Here is a 16,126-nt window from a genome sequence, read left to right on the forward strand (position 1 = left end):
ACCTAAAAGCCAACTCTGACCCTTCACTGTGACATCAGCACCGGAACTTCAAGGAATGCAAGGGAAAAGGACAAGGGTTAGCTCCTGCATCTGATTCAAAACAACCCGATCTCCGACCCCTGACGGCACGTGCTTTCTCTTCAACACAAACATGACCATGGAATTGTACAGTAGTACCCAAAGGCACAGCGTCTCAGTGCGAGAGAGGGCGGTAAGGGACATGCTGAGGTGAACTTCTGTAACTCTTAACTCATGATGGGTCCCAGGTGCGTGCATGCACCCACATGAGAGCGGCCGTGGCAGTGAGATGGTGGACCCACGCGTGAACATGGCTGTAGGAGTCCTGCTCCAGGGACAAAAAGAATGCGTCACCCGAAGTTTACCATGAGAAGGACATAAGTCTTTCTCCCCAAACATGCAAGTTCACAAAGTTCTGATTCCTGAGTAGGGCAAAGTGAATTAAAATGTGATGCTTCCTACTGCCGTTTGGACTGCCTGGGTGTTGTGAAACCACAGACCAAAAGCACGCTGAGCCAAGTCGATAAGATCAGCCCCAAGAGCACCGGGGACTCTCTTCAATCTTAGCCCTTACATGAACACATGATTTGTACCACTGCTCCTTGGAGAAGCTGACCCAAACACACAGTCAAAAGCAAATCTCACCCAGGAAGACATGAAAGGTTTTCATATGGATGTCACCAACCTCAGAAGTGGTATTCTAGAACCCTAAGTGTTTAAAACACTACTGGAAGTACTGCCCTTGGGAACTGGCGGCTGGAAAAGCCCTCCTGTGGCTGTTTAGACACATTTGGCTCACTGTGTGCCAGGTGTCACTTGGAGGCGAGCATCTGTGTGCCCTGGTTATCCCTCCCCCGACTCACCCCTCCCTAAAGGGCTTCCCCACCCCCCCAAGGAAACAGTGGGAAGAAACAGCCAAGGGCAGAAGCCAAGAAGAAAATGCAGGTGCAAGAGTCAAAGCCGCTCTGTCTTCTGACTCTGACACCCTGAAACGCACCTGCTATGATGTCCAGTTGAGCTACTGGCGGTCCTCTGGCTGCTTCTGGAAACTGATGCTGGCATAGGTGCTTAAATCCTCACTGGGGCGGCTGGTGGAGCAGTTCTCGCTGCTGCCCGGGCGCTGGTGAGGATGAGGGGGCGCGGGCGGAGGAGGCTGCGGCTGAGGGGGACGCTGCTGAGGCCGCTGCTTGACGTCCTTGACCAAATCCAGGTCTATGTAGTTCAGACCATTCTCCAAGGCCCCTGTGGGCCCACACACTTGGCCTGTCTCCTTGGGGGCTCCCACGAGCTCCCCAGGCCTCAGCCACACATTCTCAAAGGAAGCAGAGCTGTGGCGTTTCACCTCCTCGCTGCCGCTGCCACCACCACTGCCCCCTCCTGCGGCACCCCCTCCGAAGGACACAGTGTTGCCCGCCCTGGTGGCACTAGGTGTAGAGGAGAAGGTCTCGGAGCTGTGCCTCCTCCGGCACCCCTGTGGGTCTGCACGGATCACTTTGGCACTCTGGTTGCGGCTGGGACTGAGGGTTACCCGGGTGAAGGCACTCACGCCCCCAGCTCCTTGAGGCGCCCCCAGCAGGGAAGAGCGGGTCACCACTTCGGCGGCTCCTTGAGGTGCAGTGGGAGAAGAGGCAGCCGAGGCTGGGGAAGGAGCAGCCCCAGGGGCCGGGGGCAGGCTGGCCTCCTGGGCAGCAATGCCTGTCCGCATGTCAGCGTAGCAGACAGGGGCGGCTGGGGAGGTATCCACATAGCTCTGGCGGGAACAGCCCATCTGCATGGTCATATAGTCCCCTCGGCTGCTGGGCACTGCCCGGGTTGGCCTGCACACGCTAGCAGCCCCAGGAGGGGCAGGGCCCACTCTGCCTGTCTCAGCCCCGGCACTCTCCTGCCAAGTGGCCCTCCGGCCAGGCCCCAGATCCATGTTCATGTACTCCTCATTGGCTGTCTCCTCCTGTCTGGGGGCTGGCTGGAACTGCGGAGGGCACCTGATAGAGGGAGAGCTGTGGGGAGCCACAGGCCCTGACAAGTAACCAGGCTGATCACTCCCAAATTCAATATTCACATATTCCCCTGGGCTCTTGGGCTCCGAAGGGTGCAGCAGTGGCTGCTGCTGCTTCTGCTGCTGCTGCTGCGGCTGCTGCTCTCGGACCCGAGGCAAGGTGCTGGCCTTGGGATCCCCCAGGGACAGCCTCGTGGGCCGAGCCAGGCGACTGTTGGTCTGAGCAGCTGTGTCCACCTTTCGGGGCAGGTGGGGCTGCAAGACATGATGGTGGGGATGTGGGAGGCCAGACTGCGGCCTGGCTCCACAGTAGCCACCTCCCAGGCTGTCACTGCTGGTGGAGGATGAAGAATCTTCAGCGGTTGCAGCATAGAGAAGGCGACCAGAGCTGGAGGAAAGGCGGAGATGCTGGGGCCGGGCACTTTCCTCCAGCTCCCCTGGACGCTGGGTGTGCTTAAAGGACCTTGGCAATGAATAGTAGGAGAGGGCTGGCTTGTGCTGGGGGTCCTCGGGGCCGTAGTAGCAGTCGGAGGGGCTGCTGGTGTTGGAGTCACCCACTGGCGACATGTTCATGTATTCACCTGTGCAAGGTAAGAGCTTGCCACCACTGCTCTCCACGGCGGGTTTAGGGGAAGGCAGAGCATGGGGGTGGTGGCCCGCCACCCCATTGGTCCACAGCTTGCCATAGCTGCTCCCAGAAGCAGGAGCACTGGTGTTGCCGGTTCCACCGCCACCACTGCTGCTGCTGCTGCTGCTGGGCCCACCTGCAACATCCGGGGAGCAGCTGCCACTGGGGGACATCATCATGTAACCATTCGGGTCCACTCGCTGGGGATGGCGTCTGATGGCATTGATGATCTGCTGAGGGGCAGACACGCTCTTGGGGCTCATGGGCATGTAGTCTCCGCTGCCCTTGCGGCTGCCCGGCACCGGGGCCACACCAGGGGACATGGGCATGTAGCCATCATCAGTGTCCTGCCGGTGGGGGGGCCCGCGGCGCTCCAGGGGGTGCATTTCCAGACCCTCCTCCGGGTAGGAGTGGGTGGGCACGAAGGCGGAGTGCCGGCAGCCGGGTAGCCGGCCTCCACTGCCACCTCCTGGTGGGTAGGCTGGCATCATCTCCGTGTACTCCTCAATGGAGGCCACCGAGGACTGCGACGGGGTCTTCTGGTGAGAAATGGTAGGGGAGGTGCCCGCCGAGTGGGTTCTCTTCCGGAAGCGATTATCCAGGTCCGCAGCCCCGGCTGTCTCATCCACAGCCAAGGCGGGGCTGGTACCCAGGCCCGTCCCGGGGATGTAGCGGTGGCCATTGCCTCCCCTAGGCAAAATATAGTGGCCATTGGGGGCGGCCAGGGTGGAGGCCCCTTTGCCGCCCATGCAAATGTAGTTGCTGAGCTCCTCCTCGCTGCGGGCCGGTGGGGTGTGGCCCAAGGAATCCGGAGTGACACTGCGGAAAGAACTTCGGAAGTCGCAAGGGCTGGAGCCATACTCGTCCGAGGAGATGAAGCCGCCATCGCTGGGTGAACCGGACACGGAGGCACTCGACCGCCGCGGAAAGAGGCAGTCCGAGGTGGAGCCATGGCCACTGGTACTGCTGGACGACAGGCTGACCGGACTGGTGGCCGAAGGCGAGCAGCGAGAAGAAGGCATGGGTATGGAGCGGCTGTGGTTGAGCGGTGGGTGCAGCCGAGAGCTGCCCCGGTGCCGGTGGGCGTGGGTCCTGTTGGTGCTGGGGCTCACGGGGCTGCCGTCCACCGAGGCCGGGCGTGACATAGTGCCCTCCCCGTCGCTGGAGGCGCGGACCCGGAAGGAGCCTGGTTTGCCGCCCACCATGCTGGCCGGGGAGGTGGCGGTGATGCTCTCGGTGCGTGAGCGGCGCGTCAGCCCCACCTGGCTGGGCGGGGGGTTGTTGAGGTGGTGACGGCGCAGGGGCACGCTGATGGGGTTGGAACAGTTGGACGAGGACTGGCTCTTGCTGCGAGGGCGGAACTCGTCGCTCATGGCCCTCATGGCCTCCAGAATGGTCTCGTGCATGTTCTGGGCCACCACGGAGTCATCCACCTGCATCCAGAACTCGCCTGGCCCAGTCACGGCGGAGCGGCCCACCTCGATGAAGAAGAAGTTCTCGGAGTGGCCGCAACGTCGGATGTTCATGAGCTGGAGCACCACAGCGGCGGCCTCCGAGTTCAGCTTCACGAAGCTGATGGTCTTGCTGGTCAGGCACAGGCGGTAGATGCCGATCAGATTCTTTGTCTGACCCAGACCCTTGGGTTTCAGGATCACTTGCCAGACCTCCTTGAAGGCCGGGGGCATGTCTCCGTAGCTCAGGTCCTCCCCAGCCTCGCCCACGCCAGAGCTGCCGCTGCAACTGCCCCCGGCACCTCCCGCCCCAGAGCCGGAGGCCCCATCGTGGTGGGCCTTGGCACGGCTGTGCAGCTGCAGGAGGGCCTGGTACCAGCTGTCCTGCTCGGCCTCGCTGTCGGCCGCAATGGCAAAGTGCTCGTCCCGGGTGTAGAGAGCCACCAGGTGCTTGTTTTTGGAGTCAGCCCGCTTGTTGATGTTGAAACAGCTCTCCAGGGGGATCGAGCGTTTGGGGGCGCTCGACTTGTGCCGCCACTTCTTTTCGTTCTCGTAGTACTCGAGGCGCGCGGGGCCCCCCGCCTCGCTGGCCGCCCGCAGCACGAAGAAGCGCTTGTGCATGCTCTTGGGTTTGCGCAGGTAGCCCACCTTGCGCACGTCCGAAAAGCCTTCGGTCTCCGTAGGGCTCGCCATGCTGCCGCCGCCACCGCTGCCGCCGCGGAGGAGAGGCAGGCGCGGAAAAACAACTGGGTGGGGGGCGGAGGCTCCTCGCCGCGGCCCCGCACAAGCAAACAGGGCTGGAGGCGCAAAAACCCCCGACTCCGAAATCCACGTCGTCCCCCGCGCCGGGGAGGGGAGGCCAGAGAAGGACGCAGTGGCTGCGCCAAGGAGATAGCCCGACCCGAGTTCACAGGCGTTTCATGCCCAGGGGTGAGGCAGTGAGTCCGGGGTAGGGGTAGCCCTGATCCTCCGAGATCCGAGTGGTCCACTCGGCCCAGCAGCAGCCAAGATGCATCGCTCGCTGGCCGGGCTGAAGTCGGGCGCAGCGAGGCAGCCGCGGCCAGGGGGTCCCTGCCTTGCCCCTGCAGGCGCGCGCGCGCCTTCCCTCCCGAGTTCCCCTCTGGAAGTAGCGATTCCCGAGGCAAATTAAATATCCTTGGGCAGGGGGAGGCGGGCTGCCAAGTCCCAACGTTGCACAGGGTTCTCCCTCCTCCTTCGCCTCCTCCTCCTCCTCCTCCTCCCACCGCTACCCCCCTCCTCCCCAACCGTCCCCGCCGCCACCAGCCGCCCAAATACCAGCTCAGGCGCAGAGACCGCGGCGCTGCGGCTGTTGCTGCTGCTGCCGCTGCCGCCGCCCGCGGACGCGTCCTCTGCAGCCCGCACTCGAGCCCATCCCGGCGGGCGGAGAAAGTGGTTTTTCCACGCCAAGCGCTACCCCGCAGCCGGGGGAGCCGAGGATGGTCCGGAGGGCCGGGCTCATCCCTGCCCCTCGCTCCAGTCTGCAGGGGAGGCTGGGAGGGGACTGGGGCGGGCGGCGAGGCGGGGAGATTTGGGAAGGATTCGGGGGGGCGGGGGGAGCCGCCTGTGCCCTGCGAGGCGCTGTCGCCGCAGTTCTCCCCTCCTCCCTCCTTCCTCCTCCCTCCTCCTCCTCCTCCTCCTCCTCCGAGAGTTGCCGAGAGCCCCAACCAAAACAAGCGGCAGCGTCTGGCTCTGCGCTCCGGCCCCCTCCGACCGCGCCGCCGTCTCCCTCGGAGGAGAAAAAACACGTGACGGAGCCTCCGCGCCCGGCAGCCCGGCCCCGCCGCCGCCACCGCCGGGAGGCTCCCGCCCGGGTCTCTACATTCCGGGCCGAGCCCGCCCCGCGCCCGCCCCTCCCCGCCCCCGGGGCCGTGCCGCAGCGGCGCCCGCGCCCGGCCTCCGCGCTGCGCCCCGCCAGCGCCCGCCAGCGCCCCGCCAGCGCCCCTGCGCGGCCGGCCGCCCCGCCGCTGCGCTCCCCGCCCGCGCGCCGCCCAGGGCGCCCCCGGGCCGCAGGAATCCCCGCGGCGGGCGCGGGCGGGGGGTGTTTGGGTGGCTCCCCGGCCGCGCGCGCGAGGGGAGTCTGGGAAAACGGGAGGGGGGCGAGCTCGGGAAGACGCAGGAGTGAGGGTGGGGGACGGCGGGAGGGGGGGACACTGCGGCTCCCGAGCCCCGCGTGGGAGGGCCGGGGAGGAGGGGGCGCAGGGGCTGGGCTGGATCTTACCTAACAGGTAAGATCGACCCCTTGGGTGGGAGTGGGGGGCGCGCCGGGGGTTGGGAAGGGGAGGGGGTCCTTCGCAAAGCTTTTTCCACACGGGGAATAGAAAGAGCTGGATTTCCATTTCGGGGTGATAGGCCATGGTGATAACATGTGAATTTCTCTAACGTGAGCTGGGGGACTTTGCGGCCAGCCTCCCACCTTGGAATCCCCGGATTGGCTGCTAGGAGGTACCTCGAAAGGACAGAGGGACACCCAATGACAACGAGTAGAGAATTACGGTCACTCCGAAGGGCGAAGGGGTTCCCGGGAAGCACTGCGCCTTCCACTGCGGATCAATTAGGGACAGAAACGTCCGTGCCAGTGTCCCCTGGCCCAGGGGCGGGGAAGGGGGGGGGCATGGTCACACCTGGGGCGAGGAATTGGAGAGGGCGACTGCGGGACTGGGGGGATGCCCTTATACTCTGCAGTTCACTGTGATTAAAAAAAAAATTATTAGGGGCCTTTAGAAGGCTTTCAAGACCAAAACACTGCGGTGCCCTATTGGCTGAAAGGTTTCACACAGTCTTCCACACCCGCTGAACCAACCACCCCATGTGTTTTTCACCTTGACCACAAGAACAATCGGTAGAAAACGAGGATGGTGTCAGTTCAAGTGTACAGGAAAATGGGTAGCTCGGGAGAAAGTAGAGAGCCCTCACTTGGTTAGTGACGGTGCTTGCTTTCCCATAAAGATGACGCTCCCCGAAGTTGGGGGAGGGGGGCGTGTTCCAATCGGACCCACAAGATAGCATTTTGTCCCTCTTTGCCCAGACCTATGAAGATGACGCTTGGCTCTGTTTAATGCCTGCTTGTTTTCCCCCTCTCTTCCTGGCATGTTTGGCGTCCTGCCTCCGTGCTATGCCTGGGACGCTCTGCAGCTTCCAGGTCTCCGGCGCTGCAAGGTGAGCGCAGAAAAACTCAGGGCTCCACCAGCGCGGTGTGCTCAATGGCAGGGACCCGCTGGGCACCGGGGAGGCGCGTCTGGTCCTAATGCGGGAGTGAGAGGCGGGGCGAGTTTCCTGGGGCAATCTGCGGATTGGCGGGGATCCCTGTCTCTCCAGCGGTGGCGGCGAGAGAGGGTGAGGGTACCAAGGTAGGTTGTGAGGCGTAGTTTAAAAAATAAGAAGAAAAAGAACCGCAGGAGCCATTCGGCCGCGTGCGTTCCGTGAATTGGGGGATCTCGCCTCTGCAGAGAAGCTACCCCCAGCCGAAGCCCTGCGCACCTCTACTCTCTCACCTTCGCCTTTCCTGCAGTGGCGCAGCCTCTTCTGCCCTGGTTCATCTATAATTCGAGGACACATGTTGAGCGGAGAGTCCTCCCTTCCTTGCGTCTGACAGCTTGGTGATGTGGGCATACGTGCCCACTACAGCAGAGCTATAAATAGCAGATATTTGGGGAGGGTAAGGAGGCTGCAGTAACAGGCGGAAATCCTGGACCTATCAGGTGTCTCTAGGGGCAGTGAAGGGGACCCCGCAGTTGGTGGGCAAGTGAGAGAGCGGTTCATCCTAGGCCAGAAAATGAAAGATAGCCAGAGGGGTGTTTTTGCAGATTTTGTGCATGAGTTGGGAGGGGGGTGGGAAGAGTCCCACATTTTGTAGGGAAACGGTTCGAATCCACAGGCTTTTCCAAAGGACCACCTTCCTTATTCCCCAGAAGGCCGGACGGATGAACAGCACGTTCAGACAAACAAGCTACTCTTTCCTTTAAGGAAAGGGAAAGAGGCACTGGAAAATCCGTTGAATTTGAAAATATTTTGCAATAATCTTCACAGAAACGTTATGATTTTGATCTATAAAGCTAATTGTTATTGCAACGGCCCTTAAAAAATCTCTCTCTCGGAGGCAAAAGATTTCTGCTTCAAAAACATAACTTAGAAGGCTAAAATATTCTGTAGAAATCATGGATTAAACCGAACTGCTGTTCATCCGTAGACAAATTGTACCTGGGTTTCCTTTGAAAGAACAGTCACTGCTGTTCGGATGCTCCTGCCAGCTTTTGCTTCTGACTGGCATTTTTCTACCAATGTTCTAACTGTAGTGAATACTTATTCAGTTACAGTAAGCCCTCGACTTGTTCTGCTATTGAGTTAACTAGAAATGCAAATTCACGTTTGCTTCATACACAAAATGAAAAAAAAGAGACTTTCCTGGAATCTAGCTGAGAAAAAGCTAATCAGGTGCAGGTATTATCCTGTCATCTTATGCCAAATTAGCTCGTGCTGTATTGTAATAAAATACACAGAACCAAAAAACTCCTCCCTGGCTGAAAATTCACAAGACAGAAAAGCAGCCGACCTCCGAAATATGCTGCTGACTGCTGCCACCTATCGGACGGTTAGAGATTATTTATTCAATACCCACAAGTGCTTTTTTTTTTTTTTTTTTTCCCCCAAGGAATGAAATGGTTTATCAAAACGTTGAGAACGACTGTGTGGCTATCACAGGTAAAGTCATGATTTGAGGCGTTAACGCTCTCCCTTCTAGGCATTCACTTCTGTGCAAGACGTCTGCAATTGTCTTCAAAATGGAAATGTGTGGTGATTTTAGTGAAATCACACAAAATTTAAAAGACAGGACTGGAGACAGAACTGACCCAGCAATTGCAACCACAAGCATAAGCGTAGGCCGATTGGGGCAACGGTCTGTATCGGATCCTCAGACAAAGTCTCTTTGGGGTTCTCCCTGCCAACTAAACTGTTGGACTCGGAACCCCAACCACGATGAGAACTACAGGTTCCATGGTCCGACGGTGGAGTGCGCGTGTCAGTGCTGGGCCTCCTCAGTTACTTAGAGCAGTGGCCAGCATATCCAGGTGCACATGGAAGATCTGGCAGTCCATCGGAAGCTGCAGAGGACACCCTGACAGAGGATAGAACAAACTGATCAACCACGCCAGCCAAGTGTGGGCAGTGCACAACTGGGCAAACGGAGACTCTAAGGTGGACTGTGACAGCGGTGGATTCTGGAGAGATTTCATCATGCTTAGAATAGCGAGATTGGCAGCAATTCAGAACTGCTGAACTATCAAAACCAATTGAGCAATGCCCTCAGAGCATGCCCAACATCTGGGACCCTGGGGTGGTTGGGATGCTGGGTGTGGCTTCTGCCTTTGTCTCCCCACTTCTGCCAGATACAGGAAGGAAAAAAGAGAATGTGGAAGTCATGGTCTTACCCGCTTTCCTGTAGCCCAAGACCCTTTGGTGCCCTAATCAACTATGTAAAGATCATTAAAATAAAATAATAACAATGTAACAATATTTTTCATGTTTTCCAAAAATATAGTACACTGAATTACCACAGAAATGAAATAATTCATTAAAAAATGGTACAATTTGGGATACGTGAGCACAAGTTTGAATAGACACCTATGGCCAAGCTCTCTAGTACCTTCTTGGAACCTGCAGCTTCTCTTTCTGCTCTGTGAACTATCCACAAGTTTTTTAGTGATGATCTCCCACTGTTGCCCCACATGTCAATTTTATGTATGCTAGCTTCATCTGAGTTTTGTAGCTTGCAGTTGCCTGTGTAATCTAATGTAGATAGGTCGATTTTTAACACACAAAAGAGAAGATTCTAAAGGATGTTAAGCAAAGAGATGGGCATGTCGCTTGGATTTTTCTGGAGCAGTTGAGAAAACTGGCTTAGAAAACTGAGTGGTTTGTAAGGACCGTATTTAAATAACTTCTCTGTATTACAACAAGGTAGAAGTACCAATTCTCTCAGCCTCTTCAGAGGTGGTTGAAGCAGAGCTAAGAAATTTCAAATGCATGTGGCACCTAACCCAGTGATTCCATTCCTAGAAATGAATTCTGCAGCAATCCTTATACAAAAATATTCAGTGATAGGCTATTTGTCATATAAAATGAATGCAAGCAACCACTGGGGCTGGTGTTGTGGTGTAACACATAAAGACACCACCTACACGGCCGGTATCCCATGTGGGTTACTGGTTCGAGTTCTGGCTGTTCAACTTCCAATCCAACTCCCTGCTGATGATCCTAGGGAAAGCAACTGAAGGTAGCCCACATACTTGGGCCCTTGCATGCATATGGAAGACCTTGAATAAGTTCCTGGCTCTAGATTCAACCTGGTAACCCAAGATTGCAGCTATCTACCAGAAAGAAAATATCCTTTCTCTCTCTCTCCCTCTCTCTCTCTTTCTCTCCTTCCCCATCCTGTCTCTTTTTGTAACTCTAATTTTCTAATACATACTATTCAAAAAGATGAAAACTTAATAAATAATGTGTGCTACATGTGCATAATAAAGTATTGTATAGCCATTAGAGATGACTCAAGAAATCTCAATGTATTAATAGGGAATAATCCTCACAGGGAAAAGGCGAAAAATGAAGTGCAGAATTCTGTGAAAAGTATTCCCTGTGTTTTTTTTTTAAGATCCATATATATATAGAAAAATCCTATGAGGCTGGCATGCTGGTTATCAAGCTAATCCTCCACCTACACGTGCCAGCATCCCATATGGGTTCCAGTTTGGGTTCTGGTTGCTCCACTTCCATTCCAGCTCCCTGTTAATGGCCTGGGAAAGCAATGAGAATGGCTTAGGATGGCCCAAAGCCTTAGGTCCCTACATCCATATGAGAGACCCACAAGAAGCTCCTGGTTCCCAGATCTGGACCAGCTCAGTTCTGGCCATTGTGGCTACTTGGGGAGTGAGCCAGCAGATGGAAAATTTTTTCTCCTTCCCCTTCTCCCTTTCTCCCTCCGTAACTCTGACTTTCCAATAAAATAGATTCTAGTAATAGAGACTGTGTCCCCCAAGTCTCCCGATCAGGAATTCACTAGGCACATGTGGCCTCTGTACAAAGGGCCCAGGCTCCGGCTGTAGTTATGATATATGGCTTTTTTACAGGAAAAATAAAGTGAATTGAGCCTTTCTTTAAAGAAATTGCTGTGTTAGTGCTGTGTTAAACCCTCTCCATATATCATTTCATTCACTTGTCACCAGCAACTTTAACAGGGAGACATTATCCTCCAATTGCAAGCAAGGCTGCAGCAGATGAGACCACTGAAGCTAAGAGAACAATAATACTAAAATTCCAAAGTCTGGCTCAGAGACTTGGTGTCTAATCGGCCTTCCATTTGCATCCCTGCACTGAACTGACTTGCTGTAATACTCATTAGGAGGAAATTCTGTAGATAAAAGCTAAATTTCCAGGGCTGGTGCCCAGATGTATTAAGCTAAACTTCCGACTGTGGTGTTGATGTCATATGGGTGCGGGTTTGTATCCAGGTTGCTCCACTTCCTATCCAGCCCCCTACTTATGGCCTGGAAAAACAGTGGAGAATGGCTCAAGTCTTTGGGCATCTGAACACAAGCAGGAGACCTGGAAGAAGCTCATGGCTTCTGGCTTCAGATAGGTTCAGTTCCAGCCACTATGGCCAATTGTAGAGTAAGCAAGTGGATGAAAGACTTTGTCTCTCTCTCTCTCTCTCTTTCTTTCCCCCTCTCTCTTTCCTTCTCTTTATAACTGCCTTTCAAATAAAAATAAAACAAATATTTTTAAAAACCTAATTTTCCTTGCAACCATCTATCAGTGACCTCCAACAAAGTATTCTTTTTGTTGTACTCAATAAAGCAAGTCACTAAATAAACTCTTCTTCCTTTATTGGGTACAGGTTGGGTGTAGAAAGTTCTTTAAGTGATGGTGAAGGCAAATACCATCTCTTTAATTCCACAAGAGCCAAGTACCTAGCAGTAGGTTCCCTCTCCAGCAGTGGGAGTCACTGAGTCAGGACAAGGACACAGTTCATGCTTTGGAGATCACACTTGCAGTTCTCAAGGCTGCATTGAGAACAAGGGAGGTTGGAGGCAATGAGGTTTTTGACATGCAAATTTGTGGGACACTTACCCAGCATCCATCTTTTTTCCTGTCTTTTCCTGTGAGTATTCTGATACCCTTTAAGTCAACTCTAGGATGGAGATTAGTTTAGAGCTTCCATTGGCTCTAACACTGCATCATTGTAAATGTAGACAATTTGCGTAATCACCGTCATGCTTCCAATTCAGTATCATGGGAATAATAAACTACTATAATATGAATTAAATGAATTATTGTGGGTTATAATAATAGGAAAAGAATGATGAAACATTACAGTGTGATTTTAAACACAGAACACTTTTATTGACTCTGCTCAATGAATCTTAGCAGTCATCAGCATTATTGAACCCAGCACATGCTTTTGAATGGAGTTAGTCTCATCATTCCTCATCTCTCCTTGGTCTCCCACTCCACTGCAGGACAGGACCTGGTATATAGAGGTAACGATCATTAAACAATTTTATTGAGATTTCATTCCTAAGAAAGGGGCACAATTACCCAACTTATCTCTCCTCTTAACCTACATTCTCTTTCTTTCGTTTAAGCATATCAACAGGTAGGTTTTATATTTACTTGTTCTCTGAGAGTACAGAATTTGTCTGACTTCCTCTCTGCTGTCTTTGAATGAATGATGAACATATGCCAAATAAAGCACATATCTGAAGCCTAACCATGATAGGAAAGAAAAAGAGGGAGAATACACAGGTCTCCCAGGTGTCCAGCGTACAAAGCACATGAAGTTGTAGCTATAAAATGGAGTGAGGTCTTTAAAACCTTCTGTAATTGGGAACCATCATGATAGTCATTACAAGAAGTGATAACTGAAGTACTGCAGAGGAAAGCTGAGAGGCATTCAGACAATCTAACACCACCAGTACTATATCCCAGACACTCAGGATGGCATTATCATTAATAACATGGTTATTAAAGAACTGTGAGCTCCCATGTAGATAACTTTGAATTCAAACAAAAGTTTAGGATTTGTTTTGTCAATAAAGAACAACCTTTGGTATGATCAACACAGGAAGTAACATAAGCCAGTGTGGGAAATATAATCAAACAAAATCTTTGACAAAGTTAAGTTCATTAGGAGTGTGATTCATGAATGTCTCAGACTTATGGCATGGAAATAAAGAGGAAGGAAAATGCCCAGGAAAGGAAGCTGAAAAGAAGACTCAATACACTGTGTAACCAGATTCAGTACTTGGGACAATCAGAAGAGAAAAGTAGAAAATAGTTTAAATTTTTGTCCTGAATAATGGGAAGGCTCATGGGACACCTAATCATGTGTCTCCCCCACCCAGCAAAGGATGGAAGATTTTATTTCATACATTAAAATGTAGGTGTTGGAAGTCAACGTGTTTGGGCAACTCCCTGTCTGAGTCCACAGGGATGATGTAGGGTGCCAATATGGATGCTATAGACACACTGAAGAGTAGTATAGAAAAGGAACCCTGGGCCAGAGGTCCAGCCAACAGCAGACATGGCAGCTAGTCACATGCATCCCTCCACTCAGCTATTCCCTAAGGAGTAGGCAGCTCCCACATATCATGCTGTGACACTAAGACTGAGGTAGTGTCTTCTGTAACCAACTGCAGCAGCTACTCTGTACCGCGAGGTGGATTAGCCTGCACTTTTAGCCAAGAATTTTCAGAGACTGACACTCCTTCTGACACCGTTCTTTTAAAGTTCATGCAGCTGATCACTTTTAAGGTACAACTTATTTGCATTTTGTATCTTTACCTATGTCTAATCTAATGATTTTTTCTTTCCACAAACCTTACTTTTAAGCTTCAGCTGTTTACAAATTCAAGCACATTGATTGTCTTAATGTTATTTCCAACCAGAAATTAAGTGGCAATCTCTGAAATGAGTTTAGTTCACATTACTTTCCTAACATCTACAATATTCAGGCTCCAGTACCATAGTAATAATGAAGAATCTCAACATTTCACTCTCATCAATGAACAGCTGAACAAAGCAACAACAGAGCTAATTTACACTGCTCACCAAATGGACCCAATAAATATGTACAGAACATTCTGCCCCACAGCTATAGAACACACAATCTCTTCCTCAGTGCATGGAACATTTTCTAGTGTAGACCATAGGCTAGGCTATAAAGCAAGTCTCAACCAATTCAAAACAATTAACTTATACCATGTATCTTTTCTGACCACCATGGAATGAAGCTAGAAATGAACAATTTGAAAAGCTCTAGAAAATATTTGAACACATGTCTTTGATTAAACATGCCTCTGAACAAACAGTGGGCCATACTACATATTACAAGGGAAATAAAAAATTCCTAGAAATAACAGTGGCAACACCATATATTAAAACTTAAGGGGTACAGCAAAGTCAATGTTAAGAGGTAAGCTTATCACAGTTAACACCTATATCAAGAAATTGGAAAGTGTTAAATAAATGATCTAACAATGTATCTCAAGTGCCTAGAAAAGCAAGAACAAACCGAATCTAAAATCAGTGGAAGGAAAAAAATAATTAAAATTTGAGGAAAAAAAAGAAACACATTTGTTTTTAAAATCAGTGAAATCAAAGATTTTTTAAAATAAACAAAATTGAAATATTATTGGCCCAATTAACTAAAAAATGGAGAGGTGGAGTAGAGATTCAAATTAATAAAATCAAAGATTTAAAAAGAGATTCAAGAGTTAAGATGGCCAAAAACCAAAAGGTTGATGTAGTGGAGACTGCAGAGAGAGAGGGACAGAATTAAACAGAGGAGCGAACAGGAAGTATAGAATTGCAGGGAAAGATGTCTGAAGATCCGTGCATCCTGCGGAACCAAGAGGATTCACACAACTCAGAACAGCAACCCATCAAAAAGAGAAGGAAAAGCCCCTGAAGACAGCGACCCGCACCCAGAGCTGCCAGAGGGGTATACCACTAGAGAACTCGAAACTTGGTGAGTCACGAATCCAGGCAGAGAAAAAGCCTGCAAGAGCCTCAGCTGACCCACAGGAGATGGAGGGAGCTACAAAGACCTTTAGAACTGCCCAGTGGCCCCAGTAGAGCCTCAGCAGCGGTGGCAATCATAACCACAGGGTGGCCCTGGCGGAGGCCTCGGTGGCTGCAGCAAGAGACCTCAAAGGCTACCCTGGCAGAGGCGACAGCCATGACAGTCCTGACAGCCTTCTCCCAGAGAAGGGAACGGCTTTGGGGAAGGAGTAGCAGGGAAGTGAAACACTCAGGTTAGAGCCCTGGGGAGAGTGCCCCAACCTACTCCCACCTGAGGGCACTCAGGCCTAAGTCCTGTGGAGGGGCGCCCAGGTCCCCTCAGAACAGAGACATGGGACCCCCAGGCTACAAAGTTTCTCTCGTGGACTCGACCCCTGAAGGCGCACTTGGGTCAGTGCCATAGCCAACAGACTACAGGGGAACCCAACCATGCAGGTACACAAAACCACCCAACCCCCATAGAGCATGGAGGATCATGCTGCTGTCCGCACACTGTGTGGCTGTAGCTGGACCATGCCTGCTGTAGACTACTGCCCTGAGATCATAGCCTGTGGACAAGCCGCTGACAGCGAACCTGTGTAAAACCCCTCTCCCATCTGAGGCTGGGAAATGCATCAGCTGAGGAGAGAGAAACCACTGGTTGCCCACAGGGTGGCAGCAGCTGACAAACACCCTGGCAACTGGGCAGACTGACGGCCCCAATAACCCACAGAGTGACAGATAGATACAATGGTCCCAGAAACCCCCAAAACCAAGTGAGAGACTAAGATTCCAAAACGACAAGAAACCACAGTGCAATGAGGAGAAGCATCAGAAAAAGTAAATATTCAGAGGCAAGAACCAGCACTTCCCCTCAAAACTACCAAAAACCAATCTCAATCTCTGAGTTGCAAAATGAAGACATTGAGGAGCTACCAGATAAGGAATATAAAAAAA

At 52.5% G+C, this 16,126-nt stretch overlaps 1 protein-coding gene across 1 annotated transcript; it reads right to left on the reverse strand.

Moving 5' to 3' along the window:
• Positions 1–1,030: 1,030 nt before the first annotated feature.
• Positions 1,031–4,786, reverse strand: IRS1 (insulin receptor substrate 1). The gene has a single exon (XM_040982820.1). It carries the CDS (start codon positions 4,784–4,786, stop codon positions 1,037–1,039), a length of 3,750 nt encoding a protein of 1,249 aa, XP_040838754.1. The 3' UTR covers positions 1,031–1,036.
• Between the last annotated feature and the right edge of the window lie 11,340 nt (positions 4,787–16,126).

This window comes from Ochotona curzoniae, unplaced genomic scaffold, assembly GCF_017591425.1.
Source record: "Ochotona curzoniae isolate NIBS_2020 unplaced genomic scaffold, NIBS_Ocur_1.0 contig_3643, whole genome shotgun sequence".
NCBI classification, from domain to species: domain Eukaryota; kingdom Metazoa; phylum Chordata; class Mammalia; order Lagomorpha; family Ochotonidae; genus Ochotona; species Ochotona curzoniae.

Coding starts and splice junctions, on each gene's coding strand:
- IRS1 (XM_040982820.1), bottom strand. CDS start 4,786: ATGGCGAGCCCTACGGAGACCGAAGGCTTTTCGGACGTGCGCAAGGTG.